Consider the following 24,369-nt stretch of genomic DNA (forward strand, 5'->3'; position numbering starts at 1 on the left):
TCAAGACCCGTGTTCGGTTTATGCTGTTGAGCTGGCAGAGATTAACTTCACTTTGGGGTTAATTTCCAATCAGCTCATAGACCATTATTTCATCTTCTCGGATAGTCTTAGTTATATCGTGGCACTCCGGTTGATGAAACCAGTTAAGCACGCATCTTACTTTCTTGCAACTAAAAGAGAGCAGATGCGTGATTTGGTCGATAGATTATTCAAGATTACCTTTGTATGGGTCTCCAGCAAAGGTGGGCGCACAGGAAGGTGAAGTTTATGATAGACAAATCTCGAACAACGAGTTCTTCCGATTAGTCATTAGTCCGTCAGAGTACTCTTCAAAATTGGCAAATGATTAGGTCACACAATGAACTTAGACGGTGGCTATTTTCCACAATTCCTAAAGTTTCTGCGCGAGCATGGTTCAGAGGTGAGAACTTAAGTCGAGGCTTTATTATCGTGCGAGGCTTATTTCTAATCACTATTCACTAAACGCACTTCTCTACAGAATAAACCTGGTCGATAGCAACCTATGTAGGTACGGACCTAGTTACGATGACATCGATCAGTTAGTTTGGTATTGTTCGGAAAACGACGCCTCCAGGGAGCAACTATTGGAAACCCTTGTGGCCCGAGGTAAACCAACCCTACAGGGAAGTACGAGTTGTTTTAGGGGATCGCGATGTGGTTTATATGCACGCTATCTATGCCTTTCTTTGCTCATCTGACATAAATTTTCTTGTCTTCGTCTTATTGTTCCGTGTAACACGGAGCTATGGCCATCCGTTAGATGCTCACTGACAAACCACAACTCGAGCAAGACGCTACGCCATACTGTTCTTCTTATTATTATTATAGAGTTTTGGCACTTCCTCAGCAAGCGTGCTGGGAATTTTCACCTACCCCGGGCAATCTGAATGCCAAAGGGGATTAGGCTCTGTGGATCTCATTCGCCGGTTGACTTAAAATCCTATAATAAACGTTTGCACCGGATGTATTAGTTATGGTGGTTCAGGAATCTTCTTACGATGCTGCAAGTTCAAAAAACCACTGTCTTTTGGATGCTATGGAGGTTATGAGATAGTTCCAGCTCTCCTAAGGATCTCAGAATAGATTTCGGGACGATTCCGGTTGCTGAGATAACAACCGGAATTATACGCACGTCCTCCAGTTGCCACATCTGCTTCAACTCCTCCGCCAAGTCGTGGTACTTCGTTATCTTGTTGGAGAATGTTGTTTGGACATTATGGTCTAGCTGTACAACAATGTCGATGAGGGTTACCCGCTTCATCCTTTTGTCGTAGACCACAAAATCGGGCCGATTGGCACGAATGAGGACATCCGTTATGATCTCGCGATCCCAGTACAGCTTCACGAAACTATTTTCCAGAACCGGGACAAGCACATATTTGTAGTAAGCGACAAACTGGTTAAAGCAAGCTGTTAGTGCACAATCTTGGCTACTTCGTTATGACGACCGAGATAGGCTGAATCAGCTAAGGCTGAACATCCGGACACGATATGTTCGATCGTCTCTCCTACTGAATTGCACTTCCTGCAGCGATCCTCCACGTTTTCGTGCAATATATAGTGCCGATAGTTCTTCGTCGCAATTACCCGGTCCTGGATGGCTACCATGAATCCTTCTGTTTCCGAGAAGAGTTCACCCCGCACCAGCCACGTATTCGACGCCACTTTGTCGATATATCCAGCTCCAGTTGAAGGGGATGCGTCCCATGCAACTCCTTCTGCTTCCACGATATGATCATCTCGTTGACAGATTTGATGTCGCAATTCAGCTGATAGTCCTCCTGCGCAAGATGCAGGGCACTGAATCCGTGGTCAGCTTCACACACGGTTCTGGCCTTCCACGAAGTATCTTCGCAACTGCTGGATCTGGGAAACACATAGTGTTTGTATATCGGTGATGCCTCTTCCTCCTACTGTACGTGGCAGGGTGACTCTCTCAATGGACGATTTTGGATGGCGCATGCGATGCTTAGTGAACGCCACTCGTACTGCTCGTTCTAACACCTCCAAGTCAGTCTTGGTCCACTTCACCACCCCGAAACTGTATGTCAACAAGGGCACAGCAAACGTGTTTATCGCCTTCACCTTGTTGCCGACAAGAGGCTCTTCAAAATACCGTTGACACGATACAAGAACTTTTCCTGCAGCTCTTTCTTGATCGCCGTATGGCGAATTCCTTTCAGTTGCAGGAAACCTAGGAACTTGTACGTTTCGCCTTCAACCATGTTTCGAATCTCCTCCTGTTCGTTGACGCGGAAACTGTCGGCATCCACCAGGTGACCCCGGTGTAGATGTATGGATCGACATTTATCGATACCAAACTCCATCCGGATGTCGTTGCTGAATACCGTTACAAGCCGCAGAAATTGGTGCAGCTTCTCCACAGATTCCGCAAACAGCTTCAAGTCGTCCATAAAGAAGGTGTGGGTAATGTTTGTACTCCTTTCCCCACTCTTCAAATGATAGCCATAGTTGTGTTGGTTGAGTGCTCTACTAAGAGGGTTCATGACAAGGCAAAATCATAGAGGACTAAAGGTATCGCCTTGGAATATGCCCCTCCTGATGCTGAGAGTCCTGGACCGTAACACCTTTTCTCCATCGGTAATGTGTACGGATGTGCTCCACATCCCCATAGCGTGCTGCATTAGCCTGATGACGTTACGGTCTATCTTATACAACTGCAGTACCTTAAGAAGGTACGAGTGAGGTACTGAGTCGTATGCCTTTTTGTAGTCGATATACGCCATGCTCAGGTTTCTTTGCTTGTGGGTGGCCTGCCCAACAACGACTGCATCAATGATGACCTGATCCTTGCAGCCTCGTGTGTTACGTCGACAACCTTTTTGTTCCTCGGTCATGGTTCTGCTCCTCGCTATTACCGATGACAGCACTTTGTACAGACTCGAAAGGCACGTTATTGGTATGTACTTGGCTGGGTTCAAAGTGTTCCGATCCTTCGGCAGAAGATAAGTGACACCCCTAGTGATGAATTCCGGTAGCTGCCCGGGGTTATCTAGTACCGTGTTGAAGCATTCCGCCATCCGCCCGTGGACCGTTGTGAGTTTTTTATACCAGAAATTATGCACAAAATCGGGTCCTGGTGCAGCTTAATTCCTGGTATACCGGGTAGCCTCACGTATGTCTTGGGCGGTCACGTTGATAGCGGTCATGTCTCCAATTCCACCACAATATTGCTCTTCTTCTGCCATCCACACCCCATCGCCGTTATGTATGACGGAGTTCTCCCATAGATTGGACCAAAACTGCGTGACTTCTCCAATCTCCGGAAGGCCCTCGCCAAAATCGGCTTTGTCGTTTCGGATGTGGTTGTAGAACTCCCTTTCGTTGATGTTGAACATTCCATTTTGCTCCTTCCTCTTCGAACATTCTCCATAACGTCGCAGTCTTTTAGCAAGAGCACTCAACCGCTGTACATGGGTGTCGAGGATCTCACTTATGTTCGCCTCGGTGAGATCAGAGTTTTGTGGGTTTCACAATTTCCTCACAAGCCTGGTTGATCGATTCCCCTGCTTGTACTGCGTCAATCGAGCAACCTTTGACCGCAGTGTGGCGATGCGGGTCTCCAGACGTCGCATCCACGCGGGTTTTCGTGCTTTGGGGCGTGCGCGTCCATCACTCTCACCTTGTGGGCGCGTTTGCAATCCCAACGTTCTTACAACAGCCACTGCAGCTGAATACACGATAAATTGCAGCTCCTCAAGGTTCTCCACGGTTTCCAACTTGGAACGTGTTTTTGCCACAGTACTAGGAAATTCCAAGTACTGTGGCAAAATATCCTGGTTAAGGATGCTTACTGTACTCGTCAACCGATAGGAGTACTGCAACTTGGGTATCCGGTGTCGGGACATGGGGTCTGTTCCACGGAACTGTGTAACTGCTGTGCCCATATGATTAGCCAGTTCGTCCTTCAATTGCTGTCGTTGCAATTCCACTGTTGGTCCTGGAGCGGCGGGTGCAATCGAATCGCGACGGTTACTTGCGATTGATGCATCCAACCCAACAGAACTCCTTCTCGACGTATCGCTCGATCTTGCCTCCTCCTCCTCTCCTAATTCCCCCTGCATTTCCCGCTGGATGTACTCTACGTCTTCTGGAGTCAGCATATTATGTGACATAATAGCTCTCTGGCATGTATACAACTTGTTCTGGTCAAGCTGGGGTGCAAACCGAGGGAACCTCTCATTGAACATCTCCAGCATCGCCAGTCTGCCGGACATATCCGTCTCCATCCTGGTGCAAACGTAGTAGCAACGGATCACGTACTGATTCATCTCCCTTGTCCACATGATCCGTTGCCGTCGGCGGCCTGCTAACGTGAGTGATTGACGTCAATCAACCACAGCAACATCAGCAGGTGCAGCATTGCCTTGGTGATTTCTTTTGCTGCCGTTTCTGTTTTGCCTTGTCGGCACGGGCTGAGCCCGATGACTAGAGGGTCGCTGTTGCACCTCTCCTTCCTCTAGCTGCTGGCCGCTCGCTCTGTCCCCCGTTCCAGGACCAGCTTCAGTAGGGGCTCCCTCTTCGGGCAATCGCATGGGTGGTATTCTTCTTGAGCGTAACTCCATATCTGGGTGTGCTTTCATTCCCGGAAGCTACGGGTTCTGTAAAGTTATTTAATTCTTTGCAGTGCTAAATAGCTAGGTTCAAGCGCCAGTGCTCGCCCGAGGGTGGTTTTTCATTGGTGCTTAGGAATTGGGCCTTCAGCTCCCACCTACTCGAAATGGTGCTTTTTCATGGACGCCCAGGGTATTTCACCTGAGCTCCCACCTATTTATTATTATTTTCATTTCATTTTCATTTTCATATTTTCATATTCATATCATATAGTAATTCTTTACCGATTTTCTCGCAACAAGTTGCATTCGACAGAGGAAAAAACCTTGTTGATAACTATTGAATTTGATAACGATCGTTCATTGCATTTAAAATTTATTATTAAAATGAAATTTAACTATATAAGCGCCATAGAAGGTTGGTGTCTTGGCTAAATGTAAGAAAGGCAGTATCACAACTCGATGAGTTAAGTTGGGTTTTTTAATTTTAGTAAAAAACGGCTACCTAATCTTCATTTAGTAAAACGTGTTATCATTTACACAATTTTTCGACTCGAAAATGTCGTTCGGCCGAACAGTTCCTTTGTCTGAAAAAATCCGTTGGCCGAAATGGTCGTTTGACAGAAAGGGCCATTTGGCCGAAATGGGCATCATGCCTTAAGTTTCGGAGTGTTTTGGAGATAGTGAAGATCCATTAATTACGTAACGCAAAAAATAGACCCCAATGTCACACTTTTTGTATGAAGAAAATGAAAATTTTGTATGGATCGTCACACTTTACTAAACCCTCCTCCCCCTCTAAGCGTTACGTAATTTGTGGACGATCCCAAAGGTAATTTTCGACTAAATGATCTATTCGGAAAAACGACATTTTTGACCAAACGATTATTTCGACCAAACGGCAGTTTCAGACTACAGGGTGGCTAGGGCAAACAACTTTGTTGGCCAAATTACATTTTCGGTCTAACCATTTTCGACCTGGCTTACCGTGTTATTTGGCCAAGCGACATTCGAACAAATGGCTTTTTGCCATTTGACTTTCGACCAAACGACAGGAATGGCCATTAGGCCGAAAGGTGTTTGACCAAATAAATCATTGGACCTATCTGGCCGAAAATGTCATTTAACGAAATGGACATACGACCGAAAATATCGATTAGTCATTCGGCAGAAAATGGCCATTTAGTCGTATGATCCATTCGACCAAACGGCCCTTTCTGTCAAACGACCATTACGACCAAACGGCACTTTCGGCCTGCTGACTTATTCGGCCAAACGACCGTGTTTGGTCAACAACCTGTTAGAGACAACTCTTTTTCCGGCCGATAGACGCTTTGGCCAAATGAAATTTTTGGTCAAACCGTTCATCATTTATAATCGTTTCGCACGAAATGTTTTTGCGTCGAATGATTTTCAGCCAAACGTCGTATTTTTAGTAATTTTCTGAAGAATCTCATATATGCAAAACAAAGAATGTCCCGTAGAAATCCAAAGCAATTCGTTTAATTAAAATTGAATGTTTAAATTCTGAAAAGGTTCAGCGGAAATTCCGGAAAATTCCTCGTGGAAATTTTGAAAAGCTTTCTATACACGCAGAAGAATCTTGTACGATTGAAACAACTGTTTGTTGCATCAAACAACAAGGGCACTGTTGTTTTAATCTTCAAATTTGTTGTTTCAACACTGATTCACTGCTTTATTCGAACTTCATTATTTTTTTCAATCCTGCATCGTATGACCAGGGGCGACTCGTCCATACGTTCTACCTGTTCATGGAACAGGTAACCATTTTTAGGTCAGAAGTAAGAAATTAATGTCTTGGCAATTAATTATTAGGGCAAATAATTTACTCAATAATTTTTTTAAACAAAGCTTCACGTAATATTTCTAATGATTTTAACATCTAAAGAAACAAAATATTTCGTAGGCAGATCAAGTTAACGCCACATGCCGTACAGTCAAATGTCAAATGCCGTACAGCTGAATGTGTGTTTTTCCGAAAAACCACACCCCATCACATATAAAGCTTTTGCCAGTCGTACGATCTATAATGAAGAACCAACAGCAGCGCTGCCATAAGTCAAATTTTAAGTTTTGCGTCATGATAAATGATTTCTCGCTTAACTTTTCAAAAGGACCTAAGTAACATTTTTTTCATGAATTAATTTGAATACTGCTATCAATAGCTTTCATGTTGTTCTGTTGATTGCGCTATTCAAATTAATTCATGAAAAAAATGTTACTTAGGACCTTTTGAAAAGTTAAGCGAGATTTGAAATAATTTCCTCCTTGGTATGCTCACTCGTTCTCCGCGCGCAGAGAACCAGCGTGAGCGTTGCCAGCTTTCTCCGTTTTCTCACATCATCCTCTTTCGCATGCGAAGCAAGCACGTTTAGATGCAAGTTCTGCTATGCGCGCAGGAGTCAAACCCGTTCGACGCGCTGCGAGAACAATCAACGATGCGCGCACCTTCGGTTGAACTCGATCGTAGTGTCGGGCTGTGCTTTGCCGCGCACGCTTTCGCGCCGATGATTGGAAACAGTTTGGTTTTCTTTTTTCTCGTGATGAATATGCAAAGCATCAAGAACAATATTAAATTAATGTTTGCGTTTTGAAAAGAGAGATTAAATAATGCTTTTTTACGAATACTCAAAATTGATTGATTTAATAGAGAAATAATAGAGAAAAAGGTATAGTTTTCACTAAATTTGAAAAATTAAATAACTGGAACACATTTCAACTTCTAAATGTGACTCATTGGCCGTCACAATCTGGGGTCGCATCAAACAATAATTGTATAATTATATACTAATTATATACTATAATTATTATACTAATAATGGTTAATAACATTTCTTTCATAGCAACAAAATATGTGAGAGTTTAAATATTAGCGGCGATGGGACCCGTGTACCCTGAATGGTGGAATGATCCGATATGAAAGAGCTTTATTCTGAGCAATATCCAATTATTGCCAACTGTTACTAAGTTAGATTTTAGACGATTTGCGAGAGTCTAAAATTTTAAGTGTATCTAAATTTAAAACATTTTTGTAACAAAAATGAGTCATTTATTGTTTTGTAAATCTTTTCTATTTAAATTGTTTTTTTTCTAATATTTGGTTAAGTTGTACAAGAAAAGGTTGTAATATTAGATTAAATGTTCAACTTTCATTCGAAACCACTCAGCTTGATGAATATTTTTTTTATCAGCATGGTAGAACAGGTGTAGCAAAAGTCCACGAGACGCCCCTGCGTATGACATCAACAATAATAATTTCGTTCTTATGATGTTTTTTCTTTTATTTAAGTGATTTTTTAATTTTGAATTTAAGTTCATCACTAAATTCGTTCTTATGACTCATGAGATACGGTGGATGACTCTCACTCACCATGAAGCTAATTCGATTCTGTTGTAATTGTTGTAACTGTTTTAATGTTGTTAAAGTAGTTTCTTAAAAATTTCGTTAGTACAAACATCCATGAATATTGTTGTTCGGATGTATTAAATTTGCAGGGTTCGTACTTTTCGTTTCAGTGAAACAAAAACAAGCGATTTTTGGGTCGAAAGAAAATCTTTTTTGGCAGTCTGTGGCGAAAAACATCTTTCACTCGGTTTTTTTCTTCTCTAGAGCATGCCTGGAAAATAAACGAAAATCGTGATGAAAAAACTTGATGAAATTCCTTTTTTATTTCAACATTCTTACGCCTCACTCATCTTTCGCGAACATTTTCAGTGTACATTTATAAAATAAATTAAGACCGCAATGGGATTCGAACCTAGAACACCAACAAAAATAGCACTGGGTTGTGCTCACTCTGGCCATACCTCCACGTTGACTGCTTGTTGGGATAGGTATTTATTGCAAAAATCAAATCAACTTTTCGCGGCTCGAACAGTAAGGGACTCCACAGTCAAGCGAGTGCACATTGTTTATTAAACGAGAGGATCGCCCTCCATGCTCCTCAACAACGGGCTGGGCAGACTGGTATAGAATGCGAATCAATCGCACTCTGCTGTGTCATAGGCTTGCTTGGCTGAAGCATTTGATGACTTTGATTGCCTTACGTAAGCGATCGGTGGAGGTTGGTACTCTGATTCTGATAGCTTTTCCGCAAACGTGACCTTTAAGTGGTATTGTTGTGTAGGGGTTATCATGCCTATCTAGAGAGTAGGAGGTTGAGGGTTCGAGTCCCTCCAAGACACGTGGATTCTTTTTCGCAAATTTCATATCAATTTGTCGATTTCGAAACATGTGCTGTGCATATGCACAGCTAAAATATTTAACAAAAAAAAACTTATTAGACGTTTTTGTAAGGAATTTGTAAGATCTTGAACCATATATGGCTATAGCTTTGCATCGCATCAGGCTTTAGTGCCCATGCATACAACAGTCCCATGCTTGCCTTATTTCCTATCAACATGAGACTGTTATAAAAATGTATGGGTAATCTAAACGCGAGTCAAAATATTTTTGTCTATGTTACCTAGGGGAACAGACGGCTTTGGCAGGTTTTGTTCTATTATTGGCAGGGGGGTTTTTGTCGACCGAATTTTATGAAATTTGGCCACAATATTCTTTGATATGCAAAGAATGTTTGGGCCAAATTTGAGCATAATCGGTCATAAAAAACCCCCCTGCCAATAATAGAACAAAACCTGCCAAAGCCGTCATTACCCCTACTAAACATAAAATCGAATAATTTCTCCAGAATACAAAGAGAAAATTTGCATCCACTCATAATAGAGCTCATAAAAACCCTAAACCCCACTTGTGGCGCCTGTCGTCTACGCAATGTGCTACCAATCCGACAACGAACCGCAAAATTGCGCTCTTCCAACGAACCAGCCAGCATGTAGGCAGGTATTGTATTGTGCCGTACCTCCCACGAGCCGAACATGCTGGTGGCAGCCGGTGTGTTGGCAAAACATTGGCGCTATACCGCAACTAAAACAACCCACATGTTTGCCGCCCCGGCTTGCTTGGCGGTTCGCAACGAAGTGCATTGAGCCACACAAAAAAAATTAAACAACATTGAGAACCAATTTATAACGGAATATGATGTAATGCGCACAGCGTTTGACTTCCCCGTTCTGAGCGACTACTTCTCTGCTAGATCTACCAACACATGTGCCGCATTTACTAATATCGCATCTTTGCAACGTTTTCTTCTTGTTTTATTTTTAGATCGATCAGTGCGGAACCAACTCGACCAACAGGAGTAGTGAAACTAGTGCGTGGTAGTGACTGCCTTAGCCGACTCGGGGAGTTGGTGACGATCCACCGTGAATCGAAAATTGTAGATTTTGCAGACTCACGACTGCGAAAAGAGCTTGGTTACGACGACGGCTGGTAAAAATTGAGTAACATTTTACAGCCACCGTTGGAATCCCAAGCCGGCGTCAAGTACAAGTGTGCGCAGTTTCATAATTTGCTGGTGCAATTAAGAAAAATAAATAAAACTAAAGAAAAGAGACGCGATGACGAGCACCAGCGCAAACGGAGTCAAAAATCGTCCAATATGATGTGTGAGAGAAAGCTACACGCTTTATGTGCGCACTTTTAAATGGAACGAGTTTGGAAATCGAATAAAGACTTTAAAATAAGCCAATAAATACTGGAACTAAGCGCTTGAATGGCTTCATCGTTTAATGGAAAAATAACAAACGGTAAAATGCCGAATGCTGATGATATCTACGAAAACCTACCATGCCGGGAACTGCGAAACGGAGCAGGCGAAGAGGATGATGAGGAACGCGGGAGTGCAACTGCAAGTGGCGGTGCAGTTGATGATGAGTGCGCCTCGGGTGGCGAACATCATCAGAAGCTGGAAAATAACAACAAAATTCAAAACAATTTGGCCATGAACAGCAAAGATAGTTTGTATGCGACACCGTTGAAGAAATCGGACCGTCCGAAACTCCCACAAGGAGCGACTCCGAAAGCACAACTTCAGCCTACGTCTGGTGATCAACGTCGCGCAACGCGTGCGGTTGATGATAATTTAAACAACAGCTGCTCCGATCGAGACGTGAAAATAATTAACGCCGAACTGGAGGACAGGCGAATACGAGATTTTTTGAAAGACACCTCTCAAATGCACAAAAAGATCGAACTGCACAAAGAATACCAAAGTTCGAATTTCTCCTACTTGGCACGGAAGGAGCATTTTGTCAATTTGGTTCAGCAAAATGTCCTCAACGAAACTATGAATGGTGGTACTCAAGCGAAAGAAGATCAAATTGATCAATCGCTTCTCGGCTACAAAAGCTTGGCCAATGAGGATGAAGACAAAAACTTGGACGTTGACATCAACGAATCGCTGGATGAGCTTGAAGCACGGTGTAACGAAAAACTGGAAATGCTCACTAATTTGCATAGGAATCGTTCTGCTGAGAGAAGTCAAGAAGATAATGAACAGCTGGATCAGGACCCAGTGCCAGTTTCCTCGCAAAATCCCATTCTTAGTCAGAAACCACCGTCAGGTAATAATCAGCTCAATGGCCGTGGATCCCATCAAGGAAGCGTCAATCGGTCTCCCAAAGTGTATGATTCATCGTTGAACTCGGAAATTAATGCTTATTTAAACCGGGAATGGGTCCTCAAAAAGATTGCCATGTGTCTAGAGCAACGCGCGTCTAAAAAACCAGTTCCAATTCCGCCTGGCGCTGAGTCTACCGAATGTGTGCCATCCTCCACATCAGGATTTTTTCCTCGGGCTTCATCTACCCATCAACAGTCAAATCGGGGCGCCGATCTTCCATCGCTTGGTTATTTAGTCCTGGGCTCCAACGGTTCCGGCAAAACTTCAATTTGCAACGACATTATCGACGGAACTTCTGGCACTAAAGGAATGCTCAATCGACGCCTTCTGGCCTGCTATTTTGTGAATTCGCAAAACCCGGAGTGTCATAGTCTGAGCATGTTCATTCGCAGTATCATCCTACAAATCTTGAGTCACTCGAGCTTTATATGTACGGCGGTCACAAACCAAAACAACACTTCGAACTCAAATGATCTCACGTCTAACGAAGCTGAGCCGCAAACGAAAATAAGTAGCAACGAAGCCCTGCCGGAAGCAGATCAAAAACCACCAGAGGCTGTTGAACCTAAAGCAGACGAGAAGGAAACTGTCGAATACGATAAGGAGTTAGAGGATATGATTCTTACGGAAATAAAAATCAATCAACGGGTCGCTGAGTTCTGTTCGAAAAAGAAAGTCTGCCGACAGCAGTCCGAACCGGTAGAAAGTCTAAGTCGCGACAAAGAAACCCCAAGCTATCCGTACACAACCCATCCTCCACTTCAAAAGACACAACCCACAAATGAATCTACAGAGAAAAAAGACAAAACAATGAGTCCTTGTCGATCAAAAGTTTCCAAAATCCCTGTTGCGATCGGGAGCAGCATCCGTTCTCCAACCAAGGCCGTCCCTAACAAAGAAACACTGAAATCCGAAGTAGACGATGATGAAATCATGGACGGTGGTGGTGAGGGCATTGCCGATCTGTCCGACATAAGGCTGGACGAGGAAATAATCGAGGACGTCACCACGGAGATCAAAGATCTAGAACCGGAAGAATCTCCTCAGCCCTCAGCTCCGGCGGAAGTGCCATCCCCTGTAGAACCTTCCAACATTCCACCACCATTACCAAAGTCGAAAAACTGCAGGCAAGTCATTGCCGATGGCTACTACGAGATGCTACTTAGTAATCCGGATATTTTCGAGTCTATCACCGTTGACAGCATCGAAAAGAATCCGGACGATTGTTTCAAGAAAGCGATACTCTTTCCTCTGTTAGAGCTATGCCCGCCTAAGAATGCCTTGCTGCTGCTGATCGATTCGATCGATGAGAATTACATCCAAGATGGAAACCTTATTTCCACTCTGAAGGGCAAACAGGTCACCAAGAGTCGTAACATTGCCGAATTGCTTTCCAACCACATTCACCTGATGCCCAAATGGCTCTTCATGGTGTGTACAGCGAAGAAACAAAACAAAAACATAACTAAACTGTTTACTGGATTCAAACGACTTACGCTGGATGACTTGCGCAAGAGTCACGTGGTCAAGGACGTCCAGCAGTACATTATCAATAGACTGAATACGGATTTCCGTGGCATCAATCTAACCAAAGATATTATCGAAAGTCTGAATCAGCTCTACATAAAATCCAATGGTTGTCTCCTTTATTTATTTAAAGTTCTTACCGGTATCAAGGAGAATTTCTTCACCTTCCGGGAGATAAAACTGATTCCTTGTACTCTAAATGGTCTTTATCTGTACATTTGTCAGAAGTCGTTCAACAAAAAGCAGTACAATAAAATACGACCCATTCTGAACATCCTTCTCGTGTGCAACAACTACGTCGACAAGTATTTCCTGTTTAACTGTCTCCGCACCCACAACTACTCACTAGAAATGGAAGAATTCGAAAAACGCCTTGATCTCATGCGAAACATCGTCGAGTACAGTCCTCGGAATCCGTACGCTTTAAAGATCTTCCACAACTCATTCTGCGATTGGCTCATCGACGTCAAGTTCTCTACCAAGAAGTTCCTCTGCGATCTCAACGAGGGCCATGTCATGGTTTCCATGTACTACACCATGGTCGCCGATCAGCTCTGTCCAAACAAACTGCGTCTCTACCTGTACCATCTAATCAAGACCGGCGAATATCTTACCAACAAGAACATCAACCTCGACCTGCTCCTCATCCTTCTCGAAACGAAATCGAACCTAAGCGACTGCTTCTATACCAACCTGTTGAATTGCTGCGCACTGTGCGAGGACGAATGTAAAACCGACGTCAACTTAGCTGCAAAAACCCGCCTGATGCTCGAGCGCTACCTTAATGCCGAATTAAACGACGAGTTCAACGGATTTTTAAACGATTTCTTCAAACCAAATCTTCCGACGGACTGCAAAGTGCTCAAACTGCTCATCGAAACGGGCATCAACAACGCCGACACGGTGTTGTCGTGCGAATCGTCGGCCATCAATTCTCCGGTGTTGTCCGATCGGTCGCAGAACATCGACTCGGAACTGGCCGAACTGTTGATTTCGAGCGAAAAAAGCTGCCAGCAGGAGTTGCAAAAGTCGATTAACTTGAGCCTGCAGCAATGCGTCGGTGGCGAACAGTTGGGTCTGGCTGCGGCGGGTGGTTCCGGTGGATACGGTATAGACCGTTACGATGGCGGTACCGGGGGTCATCCAGAAATGATGGAACGGTGCGAAAGTGGTGTGGGTGGTGGCGGTGGCGATGGAAGCGGAATCGGTGATTCCAAGTCGGATATACAGAACGATAGGGTGCAGTACGATATGTTCGACGCAGAGCTGCACAAGGGCAAGGCGTTGATTCATATTCTGGCGAACGAAGGAAACCATACGTTGCTGGAGCGGGCATTGAATGTGAGTATACTCGTGACAAAGATGTTTTATTTTGGGAATAGGTTCGGTGGTTTTCATTCTTCATTACTTGATTTTTTATATTAGACAAGATGGGTTATGGACCCACTCCAGTGTAAACTTCCAAACTAAAACATTTCCTGTTTTTTGTTTGGAATTTTCTACAGAATTTTTTCAAGTATGTAGTTCCTCTAAAAATTCCCCTGCATATTTTTTTTCACGACATGCCATAGTCCTCCACAAATTCCTTCGAGAAGTCATCCACGATTTCTTCTCCTTCGAATAATCCCTCAGGATCTCCTTCGGAAATTCTGGCAGGAGCTTAACTGAAAAATCCATCACGAATCTCTCATTTCTAAATGACTACCCTTAAGAATTCATTGAGGAATTTCTAGAGAAGTTTACGGATATTTCTGGAAAAATCCAAGGTAGTTCTAGGGAAAAAATGTAGGGCAATTTCATGGACTCTTACAAGAATTCCAGGAGTAACTTTTGGGGTATTTTAGAAGACGCATTTGGAGTAATGTCGGAAGGAACTGATTTTATGAAAGTGTTTCCTGAAGAATTTCTGGAGAAATTGTTGAATGAATTTTAAAGAATCTTTTGGAGAAGATTTTGGAGGAATTTGTATATTCATGCCATAGTCCTCCTAGTAGTAGAATTCCTGGATATTCGAACGTTAGTTTAGAAATAATTCTAGACCATTTTGGTTTTTAAATTGATTTGCACACATTTATTTATTTCTCCCAGGCCTGCAAGGATCCGATCGATCTGGAAATCGAGGACCTCAACGGACAGACAGCACTCAACATTGCTGCCCGAAATGGACACATCGAAATTGTGAAGCTCCTGCTGAACTACAAACAGCCGTTGAATGACGGTACGGGTCGGTTCCGCAAAACCGATGTAAACCATGCGGATCGAGATGGCTGGACACCTTTGCGATCCGCCTCGTGGGGAGGGCACACGGATGTGGTAAAACTGCTGATCGAAAGTGGCGCCTGTGCAATAGATCGTGCCGACAAGGAAGGACGAACAGCGCTCCGGGCGGCGGCCTGGAGTGGAAATGAGGACATTGTTAAAATATTGATCGAAGCCGGGGCGAATGTGAACTCGATTGATAAACAGGGTCGCACGTCGCTCATTGCTGCATCTTATATGGGCCATTATGATATTGTAGAGATCTTGCTGGAAAATTGTGCGGATGTGAATCATACCGACTTGGATGGAAGAAATGCGTTGTGTGTTGCAGCCTTGTGCGGAAGTTCTGGGTACAGTAAAGTAATCTCGACTCTCCTGGAATATGGCGCCAACACAGATCAAACAGACAACGAAGGTATGTCACCGTTGCTGGTGAGCTCGTTCGAGGGTAATGCGGAAATTTGTGAGCTGCTTCTGGAAAACGGCGCAGATCCCGATATGGCTGATCATATGGGTAGGACTCCCTTGTGGGCAGCGTGTACGTCAGGTCACGCGAACGTTGTGAAGCTATTGCTGTTCTGGGGTTGTGGAATCGACTGCATGGATTCGGAGGGACGAACCGTTTTGAGTGTGGCAGCCGCTCAGGGTAATCTGGAAACGGTGAGACAACTGCTTGATCGCGGATTGGATGAAACACACCGAGACAATGCAGGATGGACGCCTTTGCATTACGCTGCCTTCGAAGGGTATGGTGATATTTGCATTCAGTTGCTGGAATCTGGTGCCAAGATTGATGAATGTGATAATGAGGGTAAAGCAGCACTGCATTTAGCAGCGCAAGAAGGCCACAACGCAGTGCTGGAAGCTATTTTAAACATCCATCGGGCCTGTGTCGATCAACGAGCTCATGACGGGAAGACGGCTTTCCGGTTGGCTTGTTTGGAAGGGCATTTTGAGTGCGTGCAATCGTTACTTAAGTTTGGATGCGACGTCAACTCAAAGGACGCTGATTCTCGAACAACGCTTTATATATTGGCGTTGGAGAATAAACTGAAGGTGGTGAAATTCTTGCTGGAGTATTCGAACGTGGACGTTAATATTTCAGACAGCGAAGGACGATCAGCGCTTCATGTGGCGTCTTGGCAAGGACATGCCGAAATGGTTAAGCTTTTGATTACGTTAGGTAAGATATTCACTTCTAGCTTTGTGCTTACAAAATCTAACGAATTGACTTGATTTTAGGCAACGCCGATGTCAACGCAATGGATCTCGAGTCCCGAACTCCTCTACATTCGTGTGCCTGGCAGGGCAACCATGAGGTAATGCAGCTACTGCTGTACTATGGAGCTATTCCGGACCACGCGTGTAAACAGGGTGCCACGGCGTTGGGCATTTCTGCACAGGAAGGGCACGAAAAGTGTGTCACCTATTTGCTCAAGTACGGTGCAAATCCGTACAAATCCGACCACTGCGGTCGAACGCCAATCAAATTGGCGGCGAAATCGAACCGAAACAACGTTCTCCGAATATTGGAGAATTTCACGAAAAGTAAGTGTCTTGTGTTTCAAGATGTTCATATTATGAGAAACTTAAATCTTTAATTGGATCTTCATTTTCAGACGATCTCGATGGTGGGAAAATGGCAGCCCATCAGAATTTGAACTTCAAATCCCCAGATGAGCTACCGCCGTCTTCTTCGATACACAACCCGTCTCCCTCGGGTCCGTTTCCGAATCCGAATTTGCTAATGCCTAACAACAGTAATAGCAGCAATACCAACAGCAACAACAACAATAATGCACCGTCGTTAAATGCAACAAGCTCCACGCAGAATAGTAATTTCTACGAGAATACAATGCAATCGGACAACAGCAGTCTGCAAAAACGGAAAAGTGTCATCTCTAGTCAATCGACCGGTAGTAGTAATGAGGTGAGTTGAACACATTCTTATTTGTTTGATGCACAGTCAGAGTCGTGAAATACTTCTCCAGCATTTTATTCGAGAAATCATTATATTCTTCTCTTTCTTTATCTTCTAGCAAGTACCCATGTCTTTCACTCAGCAACTGCAAAAACACTCGCGACATCACAATTCCAAATCGCACCACATTGTACAGCAGCAACATCAGCCTCACCACCAGGTATCTAGCGGAGGCAGCAGCGGTACCAACAGCAAATATGGTGGCAAAAAACATTCCCAAATTCTGCCAAATGTAGAGGAATACCAAACTAACATCGGTAAGTGTAGCTTTCTTGCTCATTCAGCCCCTGGAAATCTAACAAAAAATATCCTCTTCCTCAGCTTCAAACATTCGAATGAGCCATCCGAACGATGCTGATCTGTTCGACTTGGGTTGCATGTCGCCGCTATATGCGACCCCACCACATTCGCCCAGCAGCGATGTCAGTTCGCCGGGTCAGAATCAACCCCCGTCATCGTTGGCGCTGCTCGGCAAGCAGTTCGAGGAGATGAACATCAGCCTGTCGAACAACAGCACTATCATGCACCCGCCGGACAATCATTTTGCGCGGGACACCCACATGCGCATCATCCTGGGCAACAATCAGAAGGAGCAACAGCAGGGAGGGTAAGTGTTTTATCATTGCGTTGTTCAATGTCAGTTTTTAGTATTTCTGCATAAATATATATTATGACGATTATTGGACGACCTCGCTGGTATAGTGGCTACCGCTTCAGGAGGTCGTGGTACCCAGTATGCAATGGAAATTGATTTGGGATAACACTTTGTAATTAGCATTTAGAGTGGTGATTGCTCGATAGTTCAAACACTCCAGCTTGTCGACTTTCTTGTAGATAAACAGCCCCTTCCTTTGATTCCTTGAAGTATTCATTTTTTGCATACCCATCTACTCCCATTGCGCATTGTCATTGGTTCCAGCCAATCGTACCGATTGGTTTCCCTTCAAAATCTTTTTGCCTGTGCCACACTTACGTGTTGTTGCCGGCTTGCCAACGTTTCCAGACGGTGGTTTTCTTGTACATCCTTTGCCACATGTACAATCAATCTGTAGGAACTGTACTAAGCAGTACTTTTAGTTTGTAGTAGTAGGCCATGACTTTAGGAGAGAGAATAAATTGTGCATCTGACAGAGTAAGACGTGTTTGTATATTCCTAAGTGAATCCGGAAAACTAGTGTAAAGTGAACTACAGGGTTTGCAGAAATCGCTCTCAATGTTATCTATTGATCAACAATAAAAGAGAGGCAAAAACTGTTCCGAATCATAACAAGCCATGATAACAAATTTATCAAACTTGTATTATAACGGCAGTCGTGATTCTCGCTTTGTTTTCGCTCATTTCGTGTTGGTTACTGCACAGCTGTGTAGAACAAGTTGAAATGCATCATTAGAGCTAGTGCTCCCCTCATTTGGAGCCTTCTAAAAGAAATTTATCATGGGGTATAGCCTCCCGAATCAGTTCTCTATCATGACAGCTTGCGAAAAAAGTCTCTCGCGGTATGCTACATATCGTATATGTATTATACAGAGATGATAAGTGAGAGACTTGTTCATTCTCTTTTGGATTTAATCCCTGGTGAACTACAAGCCGGTCCTTAATCCGGAGCACTACATCTGGCGACGATTGGGTGGAACCATAGTTTGAGAGTGAAAAAAAATTTAGTCTAAAATCAAACATACACATTAAGGAAACATTTTGAAAAATCTAATTTACCATCAGGCAAGAAGCCGCTGCAGCTACGCAGAAACAGGCAAAAGCCGCTGTTAATAAGCAGAAACAGATTCTTCCGCTGCCGTAGAGCAGGGATAGGCGTCAAGCCGCTTTTCAAGAAATTTAGCCGTGTAGCCGCTACGCGGAAGCAGAAACGAGGCGTGCAGCCGCTGCGTGAAGCAGAAAAGCAGAAAAAGCTAATCCGCTGAAAAACAACAGGAAAAGGCCAAGGGTCTCCAAAAAAATTCGAAAATCTGTTTAATCCGGAGCATTAGTAAGGTAAAAACAGCCACCTGGCACGACGCCATGTTTCTGTAGCCAACATCTCAGTGTAAAATTCATGATGGTATGTGTTTTGTTTACAAACATCACATTTGATTCTCATTAGGGTACAGAACTGTCAGTGGGATACGGTCGCGCAATGTTGGCTGCAAAACAAACCTATATTGTGTGAGATAGGGATGCCACCGGGCTGGGTAAAAAAAAAGCATGTTTGAATTTGTTTTCAGCTGTCGTCAAAGTCAATGCCTACTAGGAATGGAAAATTGGAACATCTGTCCATTCAAATTTAACCACCTTCCCGAAACGCAGATACGTAAAGAATGGCTGCGGTGGAAAAGAAACTTCGAAGTAATCGCTGCTGTCAGTGAAGAGAAAAACGCTACCGAATTGAGAAACATTCTATTGGCTAAGGGTGGTCTGGAACTTCAAGATCTGTTCTATTCAATAGAGGGTGCAGATGTTCAAGAAGATATTGCTAAAAAAAATTGATCCTTTCAAAACAGTAATCGACAAATTGTACGATCATTTCAGTTCGAAGCAGCACGATTCTTTCGAAAGAAATTAATTTTGCAAGATGGCTTCTGAGACGGATGGATTATGTGAGCCATTGACGAAATTTTTGATGCGATGCACCGAACAAGCTTAGAAATGTGATTTTGGTAAAACTGCAGAAGAGAGCCGAGATTTCAGAATCATTGACAAAAAAATCTATTATGCTTCTACCGAGTTGAGGGAAAAACCTTTAACCCGAACAAGCACTGGCATTACCACAAGTAACACGCATGGTTAACTCATTCGAATCTATAAAGCACCAGGTACAGGTAATTGCTGGAAATGGAAATTCACCTGGTAATTTTTTTGACCCAGATTCGAAAGGCCAAAACTGGACAATGTGAGAGCGATTATTATAGGATCGGGAAAAGTCGCAAAGTTTCATTTGCAACATAGGCGATGGCGACGAAAATCTTTGGGCCGATGTGGGAAATGTCCTAATTCAAATGCTAATTGATTCTGGCAGCTGCAAGAATATTATAGATGACACCACTTGGAAAAGCATGCTAGCGCAAGGTTTCCAATGCTGGCAACCAAGCAAGGTCCCGAATACCGTGTTGCGAGGTTATGGTCGACATGCGAAGCCCTTGGTCGTGTCGCATGTTTTTGAATCAGTGATCACTGTTGGCGATGGAGGAAATCGGAAGCAAGAAACAGCCATTTTTTATGTCATCGAAGGAGGGTCGCAACCATTATTGGGGAAAGATACTGCGAAGCGCTTGGGGGTGTTAAAAATTGGGCTGAATGCTGTGGACACATCGATCAACGAAATTGTGCCTGTAGGTGGAAGGCCTTTTCCCAAGATGAAGAACGTTCGGTTGAAAATTCCAGTCAATAGTGATGTGCCTCCTGTTGCTCAACGAGTTAGAACTCCGCCAATCGCACTCCTCACCCGAATTGAAGAGAAATTGGAGCAACTGCTAGTTTCTGATATTATTGAACCTATTTCAGCAACAGCAGCATGGGTTTCTCCATTAGTAATTATTGTCAAATATAATGGAGACCTTCGTTTGTGTGTCGACATGCGACGCGCTAATCAGGCCATCATAAGAGAACGTCATATGATGCCAACTTTCGAGAGTTTTCTCCCACGCCTCAAGTCGGCTAAAGTTCTTCAGTCGTCTGGATATTAAAGACGCGTTCCATCAGGTAAATCTAGGATGAAAAAAATAATTCTGAGAAATATATTTTAATTATTAATAATACAAATCCTACTAAAATACAGATTGAATTAGATGAAGAATGTCGATTTATTATAACTTTCATTTGCCATAAGGGATTATATAGATACAAAAGGCTGATGTTTGGCGTTTCATGTGCCCCCGAAATGTTTCAGTAAGTTATGGAACAGATTCTTGCTGACTGCGTCAACGTAATCAGTTATATTGACGATGTCGTAGTATTCGGAGAAACTGAGGAAGAGCATGATAATGCTTTAAACAAAGTTCTTTCAGCTCTAAAAGACCGTAATATACTTCTTAACCAAGAGAAATGCATCTTCATAGCAATAAAGTTAGAGTTTTTGGGACATATTCTCTCTCCGGCCGAAATTCGGCCTACAGAGGAAAAAGTACAAGTGCTACAGAAATTTCGTGAACCTCGTTCTTCTGACGAAGTTAGAAGTTTTTTAGGTCTTGTAACATACGTCGGAAAATTTATCCCGGATTTAGCAACCATTACTGCACCCTTGAGAGAACTTATATGTAATTCCAAAAGGTTTTTTTGGGGACAGGAGGAACATCAACAAAGTTTTGAAAAATTGAAGCAAATGATAGCGAATACGTTGTCTTTTTTCGACAATTCCTTCCTCTCCTGTTGCATTGGGTGCTGTCTTAATACAATTTGCGAACAACGATAACAATAACCCTCGTATAAAATGCTATGCCAGCAAAAGTCTCTCATGTACCGAAAAGCGATACTGCCAAACTGAGAAGGAAGCGCTTTCTTTAGTGTGGGCAGTGGAAAAAAATTCATTATACCTACTTGATTGGTCGAGAATTCGAGTTGGAAACAGACCATAAACCTTTGAAAATGATTTTCTCCCCAACTTCTACAGCATGCGCTCGTATTGAACGATGGGTCTTACGACTACAATCATTTAGATTCAAGGTCGTATATCGCAAAGGAAATATAGTAGCAATATTGCAGATTCCCTCTCTCGATTGGTGTACTCTGAAACTGCTGAAGACTTCGAAAAAGATAACATCTTTATGAGCTATTCAGGAATCAGTGGCGTTGATGTTGATGAAATTGAAAATGCAACCCGTGATGAACCTGAGTTAACGGTCGTTAGAGAATGTCTCCGGACCGGCAACTGGAATAACCCGATAGCAAAATCGGGAATGTTGTGTAGCATGCGAAGGATGTCAATTGGTTGGACTCCCAAGCCGGCCAGTCCCAATGTGTCGAAGACAACTTTCATCAAAGCCCTGGGTTGACATCGCTATCGACTTCATGGGGCCCCTCCCCTCTGGCGAATACTTATTGGTCGTTATAGATTACTTCAGTCGGTGCAAAAAGGTCGAAATTATGACTCACATAACTGCTATAATGAAACTGTTGATCGCCTAAGTAAAATTTTCACTCGCTTAGGGTATCCTAGAACCATTAAACTTGACAACGCCAAGCAATTCATTGGCAATGAAATTGAAGAATACAGTAAGATACACGGTATCATTCTTAATCATTCTGCTCCATACTGGACCCAGGAGAACGGGTTGGTTGAACGCCAGAACCGATCGCTTTTGAAGAGGTTGCAAATCAGTCATGGGCTTGGATTACACAACTCCCCATTCCACAACAGGGAAGACGCCGACGGAATTGTGCTATGGTAGAACAATAAGGTGGGTTGCAAAATGGTGGGTTGACATCAAGGAAGGAGCGCCCAACAGAGCTCTGGTCCCCACAAGTCCCTATCTCACGCTTCCACGGGTCGTCCGATGACAAAAGACCGCCAGCTAAGGGTTGTGTACTTAGCTGGTAGTGCAGCCTGGGCACTGTTGTCCTTCTGACATCAGCTAGAGTGAGAAGGTACGCCTCGAGCGTCTGTTCACTAGGAGGTGCGGCTCAAACAGCGTCTGCCTGGTACCCAGCGGCTGATTAACGAAATGCTGTATCGCGTCAGCTATACCTAAGGTGGCAGCCCCATCATCGCGATGTAGGTAACGCGACCCCGGTAAGGTAGCTTACTGAAGCCTCTCAAATACCACGAAAAATGGAGATAGAAGAAAAAGAGAACGTTATTTTTGGCAACCGACCCGGCAACGAAATAAGGACTATGATTGGAAACTCTGTACCTGGAATTTCAGGACCCTAAATGAACCTGGACGAGTGAGCCTTCTGGCTCGTGAACTGCAGAAGGTTGGAGTGAACGTGGCTGCTATTCAAGAAGTCCGATAGCCTAGATCCGGAGAACGTGAATTCCGAGCCGTGGACCCCACGACCAATACTGCATTCAAGTATAACATCTATCACAGCGGCGGTGAAAAAGCAGAGCATGGAGTTGGTTTCGTAGTGATGGGCAAGCAGATGAAGTGAGTGATGCGGTGGAAACCCATTAGCGAACGAATCTGTGTGTTGAGGATACGGGGCAAATTCTTCAATTACAGCCTAATCAACGTTTACGCACCGACAAACGATAAATCCGACGACGTGAAGGACACGTTTTATGAATGTCTTGATAAAGCCTATGGAGAGTGCCTAAAGCATGACGTGAAAATTGTTATCGGAGACGCTAACGCTCAGGTCGGTAGAGAGGACTTTTTTCGTCCCATAATCGGTAGGGAAAGCCTTCACTCCGCTACCAATGACAACGGCCTACGGCTAGTAAATTTTGCTGCTGCCAGAGGGATGGCCATCAGTAGCACCTACTTTGCACGAAAGAACATCAGAAAGCACACCTGGAGACACTCAAATGGTGAAACTTGCAACCAGTTAGACCAGGTTCTGGTGGATGGGCGCCATTTCTCGGATGTTATCGATGTGCGGACATTCAGAGGTCCGAACATTGACTCTGATCACTACCTCGTTGTCAGTAAAATTCGATCACGGTTGTCAACTGTATCGAACGAAAGATCACAGCGAACGATGCGTTACAATATCCAGCGATTGTCGGCGGAAGGAGTATCGGCTGAGTACCGCCAGAAGCTCGACGAACGGATAAGTGCAATCAACGTTAGCGACAACATCAACGATCTATGGGAGTCGATCCATGGAGCGGTGAGCACAACAGCACAAGAAGTGGTAGGCACAGCACAGAGGCGACCCAGGACGGGTTGGTTCGATGTGGAGTGTCAGAGAGTGACAGACGAGAAGAACGTTGCCAGAAGCCGGATGTTAGTGTCAGGTACCCGATCGAATAGAGATCGGTACAAGGAAGCAAGAGCAGCCGAAAAACGAACCCACCGCAGGAAGAAAAAAGAGTACGAAGAACAAGTTATTAGTGAGGCGCAGGAAAAAATGGGAATATGGGAAGACGAGGAAATGCCTGCTAGCTGGTTGGACGGCCTCATTTGCCCTCTATTTAAGAAAGGGCACAGACTGGAGTGCGCCAATTACCGAGGAATAACCCTCCTTAATTCGGCGTACAAAATTATGTCCCGTATTCTGTTCAACAGATTGAGTCCTTCGTCGGCGAATACCAAGCAGGTTTTCGTGAGGGCCGATCAACGACGGATCAAATGTTTACCCTGAGACAAATCCTTGATAAATTCCGGGAGTACAACTTGCAGACACATCATCTGTTTATTGATTTCAAGGCGGCGTACGATTCAGTGAAACGGAATGAATTATGGCAAATTATGCTTGAACATGGTTTTCCGGCGAAACTGATACGGCTGATTCGTATAACGTTGGACGGATCGAAATCAAGTGTAAGGGTTGCGGATGAAATATCGACGTCATTTGTTACCTTAGATG

General features: G+C 43.9%; 1 protein-coding gene across 7 annotated transcripts in view; it reads left to right on the top strand.

Annotated features, from left to right (window-relative positions):
- Nucleotides 1-24,369, top strand: part of LOC134226523 (ankyrin repeat domain-containing protein 50) — a 69,072-nt gene that overhangs the window by 36,973 nt on the left and 7,730 nt on the right. For all 7 annotated transcript variants that reach the window (XR_009983502.1, XM_062707358.1, XM_062707365.1 and 4 more), the window contains 6 exons: nucleotides 9,784-14,008; nucleotides 14,756-16,109; nucleotides 16,169-16,474; nucleotides 16,546-16,856; nucleotides 16,966-17,164; nucleotides 17,229-17,514. Coding sequence is in view for 6 of the 7 variants with exons in the window: in XM_062707358.1 (XP_062563342.1) it covers nucleotides 10,232-14,008; nucleotides 14,756-16,109; nucleotides 16,169-16,474; nucleotides 16,546-16,856; nucleotides 16,966-17,164; nucleotides 17,229-17,514 (6,233 nt within the window). In the remaining variant the exon portion in view is untranslated. The remainder of the gene's footprint in view (nucleotides 1-9,783; nucleotides 14,009-14,755; nucleotides 16,110-16,168; nucleotides 16,475-16,545; nucleotides 16,857-16,965; nucleotides 17,165-17,228; nucleotides 17,515-24,369) is intronic.

The sequence above is a fragment of the Armigeres subalbatus genome, chromosome 1, assembly GCF_024139115.2.
Source record: "Armigeres subalbatus isolate Guangzhou_Male chromosome 1, GZ_Asu_2, whole genome shotgun sequence".
Taxonomy (NCBI): domain Eukaryota; kingdom Metazoa; phylum Arthropoda; class Insecta; order Diptera; family Culicidae; genus Armigeres; species Armigeres subalbatus.